Raw genomic sequence first — 17,014 nt, 5'->3', positions numbered from 1 at the left:
TGTGTGTGTAACTAACTTACCATTGTTTCTATGACAACAGTGAGATTTCCCTTCCCATCAGTCAAGGCAATATAGCTTCCACCTTGTGCCAGATGTCCAACAGTCTGCAGGTAGGTCCATCCTGGCTGGGTGAACTGTGTGGTGTGGGCTGCAAGGAAAACATTTGAAAACAAAGGGTTACAAAACAATCACTAGCCAGACCTAACAACTACCAAACTAATTCACTTCTAAAAAAAAATCAGATTGCTTTCATGCCAAAACTTTCGCCAACCCATCAAATCTGTCTCACAAGTGAGATGTCTTCTATGCAGTCTACCCCATCAGTATGCAACATACAGTCAACACTAAAAATGCAGTGACATAATGAATTATATTTACTCAGAACCTTAAGGGTTGGTGTCATGATTTCTGGATTTAAAAGTACACTGCTGACCTTTATGACCACTGACCACTCTCTAATAACTTTGCTATTATGAGAAATGTTATGTTGATCTGAAACACATTTTCAAACTATCTGTCTCTGTATGCAGACCCGTGATCCAAATTGGAGACTCGACCACATAGTTGCCACTCCAGGGCTCCTCAGCTGTCATGAGCCCATCCCTGCCGAATGGGAGATCCTCATAATAACTGGCCACCAGATTCCAGGAGATGGTGCTGGAGGAAGGATCACAGTCATATTAACCACATTGTTCAACATTAAGGCTTAACAGTCTGTCCAAAGCATGTATTCACCAAGTTTACACTTTATTCTAACTAAAAATAAACTTACCATCAAATTGATTAAAATTCAATAAATTTAAAAACATTCTGTGTAATGTTTAATATTTTTACTGGCATGTACTGCTTGTTTTTAACTTACGCTGTCATTTGTCCATTGACATAGTTCTGGTTGAGGATACGAGCCCAACAACCTCCTCCCACCTCATTGTTAAAGGTGCTGTAGTCCTCTGACGACCACAGCTTCTTCTGTGTCTTCAGGGCCTCTGTTATTGTGGTGGTACCCGGGTAGTGAGCCCTGATCACCACATACAAAAGTCAAGTCAAGTCAAAATTAATTTCTATAGCACATTTGAAAGACTAGTGTACTGCAATGCGGGCAGAACAAGGAACAAGTAGTACAGTTACAATTAAAATTACATTGCATGGTGTAGTGCAGGACACTTGCCATCCCCAAGTTGAACAGGTGTGTTTTAAGCATGATTTGAACGACTGAGTTGATTCCAATTTACGGATATCAACTGGGAGATTATTCCAGAGTCTAGGGGCGGTAATGTCAAAGGCATGGTCACCTCTGTTTGTTTTTTTTTTCCTTTCTTTATTCAAATCAGGCAACAAAGTATATATCTCATTTACATTGACATCGGTTTTTTTTTCCCCTTCTCCCTTCCCCTCCCCTCTTTTTCCCCCTTCCCTCCCTTCCTCTCCCCATCCTTTTTACATAAAATATAATTACCATTATATAAACAATCATATCTATGTCTATACATACACATTTATTATCCTAAATAAGTATATTCAAAGGAGGGAGAGAGGGAAAAAACAAAAACAAACAAACCAACAAACCAACAAACCAAAACAAACGAACCCCCCCCCCCAAAAAAACAAACAAACAAACAAACAAACAAAAACAACAACAACAAAAAAACAACAACACCTGCGTAGACCCATATATATATAATCTTGGGGCAGATATGGGAGGAGGCCATACCTCCCAGTTTTACTTATTAAAGTAATCTATAAAGGGTTGCCAAATTAGGTAAAACTGTTTAACATTATCTCTTAATGAAAATTAAATTTTCTCCAACTGTAAATGATACACTGTGTCTCTTAATAAAGCAGAATGAGTTGGGGGGGCTTTATTTTTCCAATTTAGAAGTATAAGGCGTCTTGCAAGCAATGTTATAAAACTCAGAGCACGAATTTGTTTATTATTTAAGTTTTTAACTGTAGCTACAGCAAATAGTGCCATTACTGGGTCTGGGGGGAGCTGTTTTTTAAAAATATCAGACAAAGTTTTAAATATTTTAGACCAGTAGGTAGCGATATTAGGACATGTCCAAAACATATGTGACAATGAGGCAGAATTCTGGCCACATCGATCACATCTTGAGTCAGCCCCTGGAAACATCCTTGAAACCTTCAATTTAGACAGATGGAGCCTATGCAAGACCTTAAATTGTAGTAGTCTGTGCCTGCAGCAGACAGAAGTGGAGTGAACCAGTTCTTGTGCCTTAGTCCATTGATCTTTAGTGATGTTAGTAGCCAGTTCTTCACTCCAAGCATATCTCAAGTGGTCCAATGTAGTTGTACTGTCTATTTGCAAAAGTTGGTTGTAGATCCTAGAAATAGCTCCTTTCTTTAGCGGGTTCATTAAGAATAGATCATCTGAAACTAGCTTTTGTGGTTCATTGGGAAAGGATGGAAACGTTTCTTTAAAAAAAATGACGTATTTGTAAATACTTGAAAAAATCTCTGTTTTCTATGGAAAATCTTTGCTGAAGTTGTTGAAACGAAGGAAAAAGATTATCAATAAACAGATCCTTGATTGTGTGTATCCCTTTGGAACTCCATAGCTGGAATGTTGATCCTGAGAGCAATGTGTATGCTTGATTATGAATTAATGGTGTAAAGATTGAACATTGACGCCAATGAAAATGCTTTCTAATTTGAGACCAAATTTTTAGTGAGTCAGACACTACCGGATTTTTACATTTATGCTTACCCAGATCTGAGTTTGAATGAACCAAAGATTTAAGAGTATTGGAGAAAAAAGTCATACTTTCCATCCGTTCCCAATCAGGTCTATGTTCCCCGCCCCAGAATGACATACAACGTATATTACAGGCCCAATAATAAAACTGAAAACAAGGCAACCCCATTCCTCCTGTAATCTTGGATCTTTGGAGAAATATCTTTCTTATTCTGGGTGTCTTTTTGTTCCAGATAAACTGAGAGATTAACTGGTCTATTTTCTTAAAAAAAAATTTGTGATCAATATTGGGATACATTGAAACAAAAATAACAATTTGGGTAAAGTGCTCATCCTAATGATATTTACTCGGCCAGCAAGCGAGATGGGCAGTTTAGACAGTCTTTCCAAGTTCTGTTCAGTTTGATGGTATAAATTAACAAAATTATGTTTAAAAAGGCCAGAGAATTCACGGGTTACAGTTATTCCAAGATATTTGAAGGTATTTGAGATTGTAAAAGGAAACAAGATCAATGTAGCGCTATCTAATTTTTCTAAAGAACTAATCGGAAACAATATGCTTTTTGTTAAGTTGATTTTGTATCCAGAAATTTTCCCAAATTCAGTTAAAACTGTCATAATTTTTGGCAATGATTTAGTAGGGTCAGTGATATATAGCAAAAAAATCATCTGCATAGAGAGACCTTATGTTCTACACCAAATCTCCTTATTCCTTTATAATCTTTTGTAGAGCGTAATTGAATGGCAAGAGGTTCTATGACAAGTGCAAATAGCAATGGGGACAAAGGGCACCCTTGTCTTGTAGAGCGGTGGAGGAGGAAAGGACTAGAAGATATATTACTTGTATTAACCGAGGCCTTAGGTTTTGTGTAAAGCAGCTTAACAAAGGAGATATAATTAGGGCCTATGCCATACTTTGATAGGGTCGAGAAGAGGAAATCCCACTCAAGTAAGAAAGGCTGAAAGACGACCACCACTGAACAAGACACACAAGCTGAAACGTCAAGACTGGGCCAAGAAATATCTCAAGACTGGTTTTTCTAAGGTTTTATAGACTGATGAAATGAGAGTGAGTCTTGATGGGCCAGATGGATGGGCCCGTGGCTGGATTGGTAAAGGGCAGAGAGCTCCAGTCCCACTCAGACGCCAGCAAGGTGGAGGTGGAGTACTGGTTTGGGCTGGTATCATCATAGATGAGCTTGTGGGGCCTTTTCGGGTTGAGGATGGAGTCAAGCTCAACTCCCAGTCCTACTGCCAGTCTCTGGAAGACACCTTCTTCAAGCAGTGGTACAGGAAGAAGTCTGCATCCTTCAAGAAAAACATGATTTTCATGCAGGACAATGCTCCATCACACGCGTCCAAGTACTCCACAGCATGGCTGGCAAGAAAGGGTATAAAAGAAGAAAAACTAATGACATGGCCACCTTGTTCACCTGATCTGAACCCCATTGAGAACCTGTGGTCCATCATCAAATGTGAGATTTACAAGGAGGGAAAACAGTACACCTCTCTGAACAGTGTCTGGGAGGCTGTGGTTGCTGCTGCACGCAATGTTGATGGTGAACAGATCAAAACACTGACAGAATCCATGGATGGCAGGCTTTTGAGTGTCCTTGCAAAGAAAGGTGGCTATATTGGTCGCTGATTTGTTTTTGTTTTGTTTTTGAATGTCAGAAATGTATATTTGGGAATGTGGAGATGTTATATTGGTTTCACTGGTAAAAATAAATAATTGAAATGGGTATATATTTGTTTTTTGTTAAGTTGCCTAATAATTATGCACAGTAATAGTCACCTGCACACACAGATATCCCCCTAAAATAGCTAAAACTAAAAACAAACTAAAAACTACTTCCAAAAACATTCAGCTTTGATATTAATGAGTTTTTTGGGTTCATTGAGAACATGGTTGTTGTTCAATAATAAAATTATTCCTCAAAAATACAACTTGCCTAATAATTCTGCACTCCCTGTATATAATATTGAATAGCCTTCTAATATTAAAAGATAACTGTCTATTTTTTACAAATCCCGTTTGGTCCTCCGACACAACTGTTGGGAGAACTATCTCTAATCGCATAGCCAGAATTTTTGCCAATATTTTATTATCTACGTTCAATAGACTTATTGGTCTGTACGAACCAGGTTCCAAAGGATCCTTACCAGGCTTGTGGATTAGAGAGATAGTGCTATCATACATGGTTGAAGGTAAGCATCCTTTAGTTAGAGCTTCGTTATATACCTCCAAAAGAACGGGTGAAATTTGTTCACTAAAGGTCTTATAGAATTCAGCACTATACCCATCTGGACCGGGACTTTTCGAGCACTGCATACTTTGAATAGCCTGATTTATCTCCCTTAATGTTATTGGTTGTTCTAACAATAGTTTGTGTTCTATATTGATAGATGAAACTTGAATAGAATCGAAAAAACTTTCGATTATGTTTGGATCTTTTTTTAAGTCTGAAGAGTAAAGTGCTTTATAATATTCTCGGAATACATCATTAATTCTCTTTGGGTCAGTTGTTAATTGCCCTGCACTAGTTCTTATTTCTGTAATCAGTCTTGAAGCTGCAACTTCTTTAATTTGCCTTGCTAGTAAACTACCTGTTTTTTCCCCGTGTTCATAGTATTTATGTCGAAGTTGTGTAAGTAATCTTATCGTGTCATTTGTATAAAGCAATTTAAGTTCTGTCTGCAATGGGACCTTTTTATAAAGTTTCGATGAAGGAGAGATAGCATATTCCTTGTCTATTTCTAAAAGTTCCATTGTTATGTTTAACTCTCTTTCTTTTCGTTGCTTATTCCTATAGCTACTCAATGAGATAATTTGGCCTCTCAAGTAGGCTTTTAATGTGTCCCATAGTATGGATCTCGTAACTTCAAGTGTGCCATTTATTGAAATAAATAGCTTGATTTGATCCTTTATTTCATTTACTAAGATATTATCTAACAGCAAACCATTATTAAATCTCCATTTTGGTGCAGTAGGTCTATCTCCTATTGCTAGTTGTAGCAATACTGGACTATGGTCAGATAAAACTATTGCCTTATAGTCACAACTTTGGATCTGTGTAAGAAATCTATAATCTATTAAGAAAAAGTCTATTCTAGAATAAGTATGATGAACAGAAGAGAAAAATGAAAATTGCTTAGAGTTAGGGGAAATAGCTCTAAATGGATCTATCAGTTTATATGTCTTCATAAATTCTTGAATAGTTTTCACAAATTTTGATTTAAATACTGATCTTTGTGATGATCTATCAAGACTAGAATAGAATCCAAAACGAAATTAAAATCGCCACCAATTATCAGTTTATGGGTGTCCATATTAGGTAAAGAGGATATAAATGATTTAATAAAACCTGCATCCTCAACATTAGGGGCATAAATATTTGCTAGTGTAACCTGATTGTTATAAAGTTTTCCTGTAACTATGATGTAACGTCCACGAGGGTCCAATAATACTTTTGACGCTATGAAGGGAATCCCTTTTTTGATAATAATGGCTGCACCTCTATTCTTAGCTGTAAAGTTAGAATGAAACACCTGCCCAATCCATCTGCTACATAGCTTCTGATGATCCTGATTTCTCAAATGGGTTTCCTGCAAATATCCTATACAGTATTTGTCCCCAGTTTTTTAAGGTGTGCTAGAATATTGCCCCGCTTAACAGCACTATTGAGTCCTTTACAATTCCATGACACAAAATTTACTAGGTTTTTATAATTATCAATAACCATTATTTAACTTATAAATAAAGATTTGCAACCCAATTAAACCCTTTCCCCCCTCCTTTTTTAATAAAATGGCCTCCAAACAAAATACAAACAAAAGTGCAGGTGAGAACCCAAACAAAAAACCCCACAAAAACAGTCCCTACTTCCTCTCTGCTCCTCCCTGACCAAAGCACTCCAACAGAGCTTGGACAGAGAGGGGACTCCATACAACAAAAGTATTTAAGTCTCAACTCAGAGAGAGATATGAGCATCTGACTTACCACTAAGCTCCTAAAGAATTATATTATTCATATCCAGTTTAATTTTGATAAAGCACACTCACAGTAATAATAATATCAATAATAATAATAAAATTAATAAATAAAGGGGGGAAAAAAGTAGTTCAGGCTCTGCCATTACCCTTAATTCCTATTATGATGGTTTACATACAAGAAGAGATTACATTGGTAAGAGAATAAACATCATCTTATAACTTAAATTACCTTAATATTAATCAATTTAAATATTAACTATGAATTTTCTTGCGAACACATTCTAATTCATTCTCCTTCTATAAACTTATTCATTCTCTCAAAACAGAACAAAGAAAGGAAGAAGATGTAAAAATATCCTCAACAGCATAATAATATATTTCACCTGAATAAGAGTTTATCAACTCAGTCAGTGAGTGTGACCATCCAGTAATGTCTTTCTCGATCAGCTGGCCAGCGCCTCCCATTCAGTTTCATCTTCCGATGTGATCAGCTTGTTGGACAAGATAAATTTCTCAGCTGCTTGTGCGTCGGTAAACGTGTATCTGGAGCCGTTTGCCGTAATCACCAATTTGGCTGGATAATACAGGCTGTATTGGATGCCAGCGCTGCGGAGTTTCTGCTTCAGTTGATTGAAGGTTGCTCGCATCCGCCCAACCTCAGGACTTATATCGGGGAAAATATAAACTGGAGACCCGTTGAAGCGTAAGTTTCCTTTATTACGAAACAGTCTCAGGATCTTCTCCTTGTCTGTGAAGTAGTGCAATCGGATAATAATGGGCCTCGGTCGCTCCCCGCTGCGTGGTTTGGGGCTTCTGTGAGCTCGATCAATAACAATAGGGGAGTCAAAGTTGTCTGCTCCGAGGACCTCCGCCAGAAACTTTGCGGCAAAATCGGTGATGTTATTCGCTTCTGCGCCTTCTGCAACACCAACTACTCTGATATTCTGTCTGCGACTTCTATCTTCTAAGTTAGTGCATTTCTCTTGTAGCTTCTGATGGTCTGCCTTTAGAGACATATAGGACTTTTCCAGTGTTGTCAGCCTGTCAGTCGTGTCACTCAGGGACTTCTCCATCTCTTTCTGTGTGCTCGCTGCCTCTGCTTGCATAGTGAACAGCTGTTCAACTTTTCCCATGAGTTCGTCTCGGGTGGTTTTAATATCTGCTTTAGCTTCTTCTTGCAACACAGATATATCACTGCTGATTCCTTTATGTATACTAGCCAACTGGATTTTAATGCTGTCCAAACTGTCTTCATACGGTTTCAGTCCTGCACGTATTTCTGGTCGCAGCGTACCCACAGATATAGGCGCTTCCTCCCCCGTCTCCACGTTAGCATTAGCTTTAGCTTTAGTTGCTTCGCCATATTCCCCGCTCGAGATGGTCGAATCGATGTCTATGGTCTTTTGTGTGTATTTTCTGGTCTTCTTAGTATCCATTTTAGCGTGGCTTCTGCTAACCAAGAATTAAGTATGCATATGCAATATTTAAAAATAATAAGCGGAGCTGAACGCACCCACTACTTCACTCCATGCGGCCAGAAGCGAAAGTCCCTCTGGTTTTTAAACAAGACCTCGGCTGCATTACGAGCAGTTGGCTGGAGGATCTTAGTGCTCTCTTTGGGTTGTACAGATCAAGGAGATCACTTAGGTAGCTAGGGGCCAGGTTATTTAGAATTTTGAAAGTGAGCAGAAGGATTTTGAAATCAATGCGATATTTGACAGGAAGCCAGTGTAAGTTAGCGAGGGTAGGGGTGATGTGCTCATGCCTTCTAGTGCCAGTTAAGAGGCATGCTGCCACATTTTGGACTAATTACAGGCGCTGAAGGAGGGAGAGTTGGAGGCCCAAGTAAAGAGAGTTGCAATAGTCCCATCTGGACATACAAAAGGTCAAACTTGGTGATCACAGTTCAGATTTCTGTATTCAAGCTGTTCCCATACAGCAAAAAAACAAAAAACAAAAGTAGCTACAAAAGGAGTTAAAGCTGAGTATCAAACAGTCACAGATTGTAAAGCCTGTATTTTATAGCTTGTGAAGCAAACAGTTATGTCTATTTGTCAGGGTTATATAGCGGATTGTCATTTATGCTTAGAAATATCTACTCATTTATGCTTAGAGTTTTATAATCAATGTCGTGTTGGTAGAGGTTTGATCCTTAGTAGTCTGTGGAGACACTTACACAACGCACAGGCAAGGTACTCTTTGTGTGTATGTAGACGTCATATGTTAATGAACCTATGTATATTCATGTAACCACAATAAAAGAAGTGCTATGGCTGAGAGTCTGACGGAGGTCAAGTGGGTGGAACGACACTTGGCTCCAGGCAGGCCTCCCTCATGCATGAGTAACACAGAGAACTTTGCCTACTTGTGTCTTGCTTTTGCTGTGTAGTAAGTTGTCCTTAACGTTCAAGCGAATAGGTTTATGCTACAAACCTATCACTATTACTTCTGTTCCTTGAAGGAGAGGAACGAGGTACAACACATAAGTATGGGATATCATGCCCTCACGTGTCCTGTCTGAGGAAACCTTTATTCATGCCTTTAAGTCAGATGACCCGTGATGACATGCGTATAGCGCCGCCTGCACATATAACCGCTGTCATCACAGACATCCCTCAGTTCGATAGCCGCTCTTCACCGAGCCAAACTGCTCAGTGGGGCCACCTTGTGTTGTACCGAGTGAATCAACTGAAAGGGAACACACAGTTATGTCTATAACTTCTGTTCCCTGAAGGAGAGGAGCGAGGTACAACACATAAGTATGGAAGATATATACACACCCTGCAGAGCAGCCACTGAACTGGAATTGGACCACCACCACCTTAGTGTGCAGTAGACCCAGCAGAAAGGACAGTGCGAGCCACCAAAGGGGCTTTAATGTCGAACCAATAAAACCACACAAAAGTGTGTGGTGATGCCCAACTAGCTGCTGCACAAATATCAGCTATAGGCACTGTCGAGGAGGGAAATTATTTTACTGCTATTGTTAAATAATTGTTATTGCATTAATAATATAATTTGCAGCATGGATATTGCATTCCAAGGTTTAGACAGTGTCTCTTTCAGAAAGACTGAGTTGCAGGCTGACAGGAAGTTGTATGCAGAAGTGAAACCAGGAAGTTATTTTGAGCCGCAGGCTAAGACGAGGCTTTAACAATATAACAGATAGCTTTATCATTTTATATTAAGGTTTTAGTAGAGGTTCTTGATTAAAACATTTATTTAGTAGAAGACATACACATAGTCTCAGTGAGCTTCTGGTCTGGTAAAAGGTCAGAAGTGCAACAGGTGAATTGAGAAAGAGCATGTGAGGTCGTGACACACACACTTTAAATTAGATTTATTTAGAGGAAGAGGTTAGTTATGTTTGGCTGTAACTACAAAATTGTCTCGGTAAAAGAGGAACCGTTTCTTGTTGTCTCGGCAAGAAAGAGGAACAATTCATTTTAAGATAAGAACGGAAAGTACCAAGCCATGAAAATAGGAGATGATTTTCTGGGTGAAAAGTCATGATGATGTTGATCTGATCTATGTATAAAATGTGTCTGTGACGTATGAAGGGGCGTCAGTAAACAAACCCTGATGCTATAAAATATCTGTTCATGCTTTGATTAAGTTGAGGACTACTGGCTGTCTGCGTACAGAGTGTCTTCCCACGCGTGTATTCATTAAAATCATCGTTTGACTTCACCCGGCCGGATCGGTGTGGTTATTCTTCGATCACCTCTTGTACCCTTCCTCAATAATGAATCTTAACATTTGGGGGCTTCGTCCGGTTATTGAGGAGGGTGAGTTGGAGGTTTAGATGGAGAAATTTGGTGGTCTTGGGTGGTCTGACGGGCAGACATGAGTTCCAGTGGTCTAAGTGAGTGGGCATAAGCCGGCTTATCCAAAAGGTAAGGCACTACCTGTTGAATTATTTCCAAAGTGTGCCAAATTGGACATGATAAAATTTAAGTCTACTCACTGAAGTTACTGGTGGATGTCTGTTTTGATTTTGATGAAAATCTCATGAGTTGAAGCAGTTAGAGTTCTGCTAAGAAGAAATGAAAGTAGTTAAGAGTCTGATAAGAAAAGTTTAAATAATGGGTTGAAGTCCCAAAGAAATTGAGTTAGAGTCTCAAGTAGTTGGTAGGGAATTGGTTATTGTGTTGGTTAGAGTCCAAATTTGGTCATAAGAGTGGACCTGAGCGGTCAAATTGGCCACTAGGTTGCACCTGCCTCAGTTATACACTTGTTTCGGGTGTTGATTGTTGTTTCAAAATATTCTAAATTATTCTAGAACGGCAGTTCGAGTCTGCTAGGAAGCGCAGAGCCCGGAGGTTACGCTCCCTCCTTGTCGTGGACGCGCGACATTGACCTCTCGGCGAAGAGGGTTAGTTCAGTGTGGTTTAGCTGTGGGGTACAGGGCATCCCGGAATTAAGCTAGGAGTTAGAGTCTCCTTACCGTTTGCAACGGTATCTGCGCTTTTTTGGACAGGAGAAGTTGGTCTTCGGGCGTGTAACTTTAACTTAACACTTCGAGGTAAGCCTTGGCTGTGAAATGCCAAAAATAGAGCTTCAGGCAAAGTTTGGGTTGGTTGACGCTTTTAAATTGAGTTAGGGATTTTAGAAATGAGGCCAGAAACAGTTAAAGTCTTGATACTGGTTAATTGGTGGGCGGTTATTTTAAATTTGTCTAAATTGGTTAGGCGCTAAAGCTGACAGATCTGACAGTAGTTGTAAATATAAGACGTCTTTGTAATAAGAGATCTCTGTGTGTCGAGTCAGTAATGCACTGACTGCCTGCTGCTATTTTTGGAGGTGTGTGTGTGAGTGAAAATGCAAATGAGTAAGCAGTGAACTGTTTAAGCCACAGTTGGTTTTACAAATACTGCTGCAAACATTGTAGAGTGTGTGTTTAAAATGCCATTTATGTTTAGCAAAGGACTATAAATAAAGTTTTGAGTTGCCGTAGTGGATGTATAGTAATTGATTGAGTTTGGATGTAGATATATAAATATATTGAGTGCACTGTATATACTTAAGACTAACACATGACTTTCAGTAGTAACTGTTCTCCAGCATTAGCTGCTGGTGGGTTTTATTTTTTCAATTTCTTGTGTGTGCGGTGAGAATTAATGGAGGTTTCAATTTTTTGTTTGTTTGTTTTTTACTTGCTTTTTTGATTATGACAAGCATGTCTAAAATACTCTTAGGAAATTGTGTTTTGAGTTATATTCTTCAACTCTAGTCACAGTTTAAGTGTGAATGCGGTGACTAGAAGGTTTTGAATGATGAATGAAGGTGTGAGAGGTATTTCTTTGGTGATGTAAAGTAGGAGGTTTTAAAGTTTGAAAGTGTTTTTAATTTAAGAGATGCATGAGTGATGTTATGAGAGTTTGAGTTTCTTTTTCTTTCAGTTTAAAACACATAAGTACATACACTTGGTACACCTGTTTACTCTTTGACTTTATTAAAACAGATGGTGTATTTGAGTTTGAATTTCAGTAATTGTATGTTGATATGGTAATTTAGTTTTATGTTAGGTGAAGGAGATGTCCATCTCTGCGTCTTGCAGGATCGAAAGTGAAAGTTGAAGGTTGTGATGTGAATGCTGTGAGTACTCGATTTGAATGATTCTGTGTGAGGTGTACAAAATACTAAATAATAATAACACTATGAAAGTTGATAGTAGAGTGAGTGCAAGGTGATGTGTGAACAGAGGAAGTCTGAGAGAGAAGTGTGTGCGTAGGCAAAATGCAGAGTGTGTGCGTGAAATAAGGGAGTATTGTTTTTTACATCAAGGTTTAGTAGAGCTAAAGTAGAATGTCACAAACAAATAGATAAATAAGGTAAAATGAAGAGAGAAAATAACTGACAATTACATTAATGAATAGAAAACACACATACACAAAGTGCCATATGTGAAATTATTCTAGGAAGGAGTCAGAATTGAGATAGCTTATTATAGAGATAGTTTAACATAAGATGCAATGAAGGAAGCAGCTTACATTCCTTTAATTCCCAGAGCCAGTGTGTTCCCTCCCCTGCCCACTTGGGCCCCGTATCAGGCGAGTATGGAAGGCTGGATAGCCCATGACGGGTAAGATCCCACCTCGAAACCCTGGGACAACCTAAGGCAGGCACAGTCACGAATACTCTCGGACCTGACGGGTAAGACCGCTGGGCTAGGGTGGAGGTGGAAAGTGGCAAGTGGAGCCCTACCTTCTGGCTGAGGACAAGGAATGCTGCTATTTAAGGTAGGAAATCAGAATTTGGGTTAGTAAAGTTGGGGAGGAGAAAATTGACTGTTTAAAGGCAAAATTATGAAGGAGTCTGACACACTGTAAAAGCACCATGTGCAAATTCACACACACAAACAGGAAATGCATTAAACTTATAAAGACAAGACAAGCTCATGGAGTTTAATGCATAGACACTGATTAAACCTGGCTAAGAACACAAACATAGGCAATGAAGAACAGCTTGCTATTTTGTATGAATGATACAATGGTGTGAATGTTTAATAAAATACATTTGAGTTTGTAATTGAGGAATAGAATAAGCCATATGACAAAGGGAGTTATGAAAACGAAAAAGGGATTAAAGTAGTTTTAAAAAAAAGAGTGACTTAAGGAGTGCTCTCGTACTGAGTGATCAACACTAGTGATCACTGTTGGAAGAAATAAAATGATTTAATGAGTTGGGAATGTTTAAACATATGTTTCTGTTGTTACAGCTTCTTGAGAGATGACTCAGTATGCAAATTAGCTGGAGTGTGTGTGTGACTGTGACTTTCAGGAAGAGGAAGCATAGCAGAGACGAGAAGTGCAGATTGGGGTAGGGAATTTATAGTTTAGTGATTATATGATGTCGTAAGGGGTCTTATGCTGAATTTAAGAGTATAAGGGGGTGATTTTTGTGTGCAAATTGAGTGGTTTTAATGAGACTTTTGGTGTATTCAGGAGGAGAAATTATGTGGTGGCAAGATTTGTGTGTTTAAGGTTGTTGTGGTGATGGGTTGATTCTGTCAGGTAGGTTGTTGTTGGTGTTTTTGTTTTAAATAGAGGGAGTTTTAGGAAACATGGACATGTCTAAAATTGGGCCCATTATTTTGTAACAGTGCACTTAAAGAAAACCTGTCAGGTGATTTTGTTTTGTTTTTATGAGCTAACAACCAGCTCTATTTTTCATTTCTGTTTTAAGCAGGCCTGCAACAGTGAATAACAGCGCTGAAAATTCTCGGGAAGAGCAAATATAAGGCGGCTTTCCAGATTACAATTGGCTGAGGAGAGCTACCTGGGGACAATTCAGGTCGTAAGTCCCTGTAAAAAGGATTTTATGCGAGTCAATCCAGTCCAAAAGCATGAAGAAATATTTTCCTATGGAAAATAAAAAATGACGGAGCTCATTTTGCTGAGGGTGGAGTATCTGATCATGCGGGAGGCTCCACTATCAGCAAATACATGGTGTGACTGCATGTGAGTGAATGTGTGACTGGATGAAGGTGAGGATGAATAAATGTGGATAAACAATTTGCTTTTACCAGAAAAATTTTTGTTTTGTTGACTGGGGTTAGATTATGAGATTATAGTATATTGTTGGGAGAATGCCAAATGCTAAAGGGGAAATATTTTTTGATGTAACTCAGTTACCATTAATTGTAGAAACACATGACTGATAACTGTTCTGTTTTAAGTTTATTTTTATGACATAGATTGGATCATGAGTGGGGAAAACTGAGCAGTTTTAAGTTTTGTATAGTATCTTGACACATGAAATGTATCAAGATAAAGGGGGGTTTAGGGTTTAATAATTTAATTGTTTAATAATTTAGGATCATTTTAGGACCTTTTGGGTTTTTGATCATTTGGATATGGTAAAACTGAAACTGGTATTTTTAAGTTAAGGTTAAAGGATTAAAAGTGAACTTGTCACGGTTTGCGAGGCAAGCCGTGTGGAGTTGTAGAAAAGGACCCAAAAGGCGGCAGCTCTGGTGCAGGTGAATATTTATTTACAACGGTGGGCACAAAACAGCACTGGTGGAAAAACAAGAAACCGGAAAACTGGGTAAGCTAATAACACAAACCAGAAACGAGGACGCAGGGAGACCGAGGGGAAACAATATAGACGAACCAGGAACTACAATATCAGAAGACACAACTTAAATACACCCAGAGCACGGGGAGAACACAGACATAACAGGCTGGGGAAACATGGAATAAACACAAAGAGAGACGAGAGCTCATAAATACACAGAGGGGCACAAGGGGGTAAGAGTCACAAAGGAAAAACACTTAGGGAACACCACAACAGGACACCTCAGAAAACCTGGCCTAAATAAGGAGCGAAAATACAAGGAACCAAGAATACTGGGCCAACATGGCCCAGGACCATGACAGAACTGAATCCTGTTTAGAAGATACAATGCCGGTTTTTCAAAGCTGTGAATAAATCTTAGAGGGAAAATTAGTGAGGGTTGAAGGGGTAGAACAGCTTTGATTTTTGATCTTTAGAAGAAGTGGTTATAATGTAGGCTTACACATACAGATATTACATAGGAGGTATTTTTAGGATAAAAGGGGGAGCTTATAAATAGAAATGATTTTTATACATATTGCATTTTGTGCTTTTAAAGGAGTTGTGGCTCAAATTTGTCTCTGGAGGGTCACGAGCCTTTGGCTAGCGCTATGATTAGCCAATCTACTGTGAGGATAATATGAGTTCATGAAGGATTGCACACGCTTACAGACACAGAGTTAAGAAACACACATGACAGTATTGATTCCAGGCAAAAGGCCTTAAATTCATTTAGCTTTTAACTGAACTTAAAGAAGGACCAAAGAGGAAGGAAAGCATATGTTTTGGTTAAGTCTGATACATTAGAATTAGAAGGTAGTGTTACATTAAAAGGAGCAAAATGAAATAAAAAGGCTATACCGAAACAGGTGATAACATAGGAAATGTGAGGTTTTAAAATGAAGTTAGTGTTAACACATAGGAGTTGTTTCAAGGCAGCATTTAGCTATGATGAAATGTATACAGGAGTAATTGCTTATATGCTTGAACTTAATTGATTAAAGTGGTTGCCTTCTTTTGGAGTAGATTAACTTGCAGCAGCGACAATTTGTGCACAGGATGTTGATGATCAGATAAGGGAAAATAGAGCGAGCAACTGGACGTGAAAGCAGGGCTCAAAGAGTTTAAAGTGATGAGTAACGTTGAAGAGTATACATAAATACAAGTCAATAAGTTAAGAGCATAATTAGGATCATGCTTTTGATTAAAGAGTCCCAGATAGGATAAGTTAGGGAGATGCAAGAAAAGGTGTTTTGTTTCCTTTGCAGAAGATCTCGGCGACCACAGGAGGGGCGAGGATCCTGGAGATCTCGAGGTTCGAGACCACCAGAGAAGGGTCTGCGTGAGGACACAATGTATTGTGACCTCTGGTGTTCCAGAGGTCAAAAGGGGGAGTGTCGAGGAGGGAAATTATTTTACTGCTATTGTTAAATAATTGTTATTGCATTAATAATATAATTTGCAGCATGGATATTGCATTCCAAGGTTTAGACAGTGTCTCTTTCAGAAAGACTGAGTTGCAGGCTGACAGGAAGTTGTATGCAGAAGTGAAACCAGGAAGTTATTTTGAGCCGCAGGCTAAGACGAGGCTTTAACAATATAACAGATAGCTTTATCATTTTATATTAAGGTTTTAGTAGAGGTTCTTGATTAAAACATTTATTTAGTAGAAGACATACACATAGTCTCAGTGAGCTTCTGGTCTGGTAAAAGGTCAGAAGTGCAACAGGTGAATTGAGAAAGAGCATGTGAGGTCGTGACACACACACTTTAAATTAGATTTATTTAGAGGAAGAGGTTAGTTATGTTTGGCTGTAACTACAAAATTGTCTCGGTAAAAGAGGAACCGTTTCTTGTTGTCTCGGCAAGAAAGAGGAACAATTCATTTTAAGATAAGAACGGAAAGTACCAAGCCATGAAAATAGGAGATGATTTTCTGGGTGAAAAGTCATGATGATGTTGATCTGATCTATGTATAAAATGTGTCTGTGACGTATGAAGGGGCGTCAGTAAACAAACCCTGATGCTATAAAATATCTGTTCATGCTTTGATTAAGTTGAGGACTACTGGCTGTCTGCGTACAGAGTGTCTTCCCACGCGTGTATTCATTAAAATCATCGTTTGACTTCACCCGGCCGGATCGGTGTGGTTATTCTTCGATCACCTCTTGTACCCTTCCTCAATAATGAATCTTAACAGCACCCCAAAAGAGCCCATGAAGTTGCCATCCCCCTGGTGGAACCTCT

At 38.8% G+C, this 17,014-nt stretch overlaps 1 protein-coding gene across 2 annotated transcripts in view; it reads right to left on the bottom strand.

Annotated features, from left to right (window-relative positions):
* The window catches only part of galcb (galactosylceramidase b), a 54,141-nt gene that overhangs the window by 12,902 nt on the left and 24,225 nt on the right, over positions 1-17,014 (bottom strand). For both annotated transcript variants that reach the window (XM_026151948.1, XM_026151947.1), the window contains exons 8-10: positions 863-1,018; positions 533-657; positions 21-148 (exon numbers count right to left, since the gene is read on the bottom strand). In XM_026151948.1, coding sequence (XP_026007733.1) covers positions 21-148; positions 533-657; positions 863-1,018 — 409 coding nt within the window. The remainder of the gene's footprint in view (positions 1-20; positions 149-532; positions 658-862; positions 1,019-17,014) is intronic.

The sequence above is a fragment of the Astatotilapia calliptera genome, chromosome 19 (assembly GCF_900246225.1).
Source record: "Astatotilapia calliptera chromosome 19, fAstCal1.2, whole genome shotgun sequence".
In the NCBI taxonomy this organism is placed as follows: domain Eukaryota; kingdom Metazoa; phylum Chordata; class Actinopteri; order Cichliformes; family Cichlidae; genus Astatotilapia; species Astatotilapia calliptera.
This window is presented reverse-complemented; position numbering and strand designations above follow the sequence as displayed.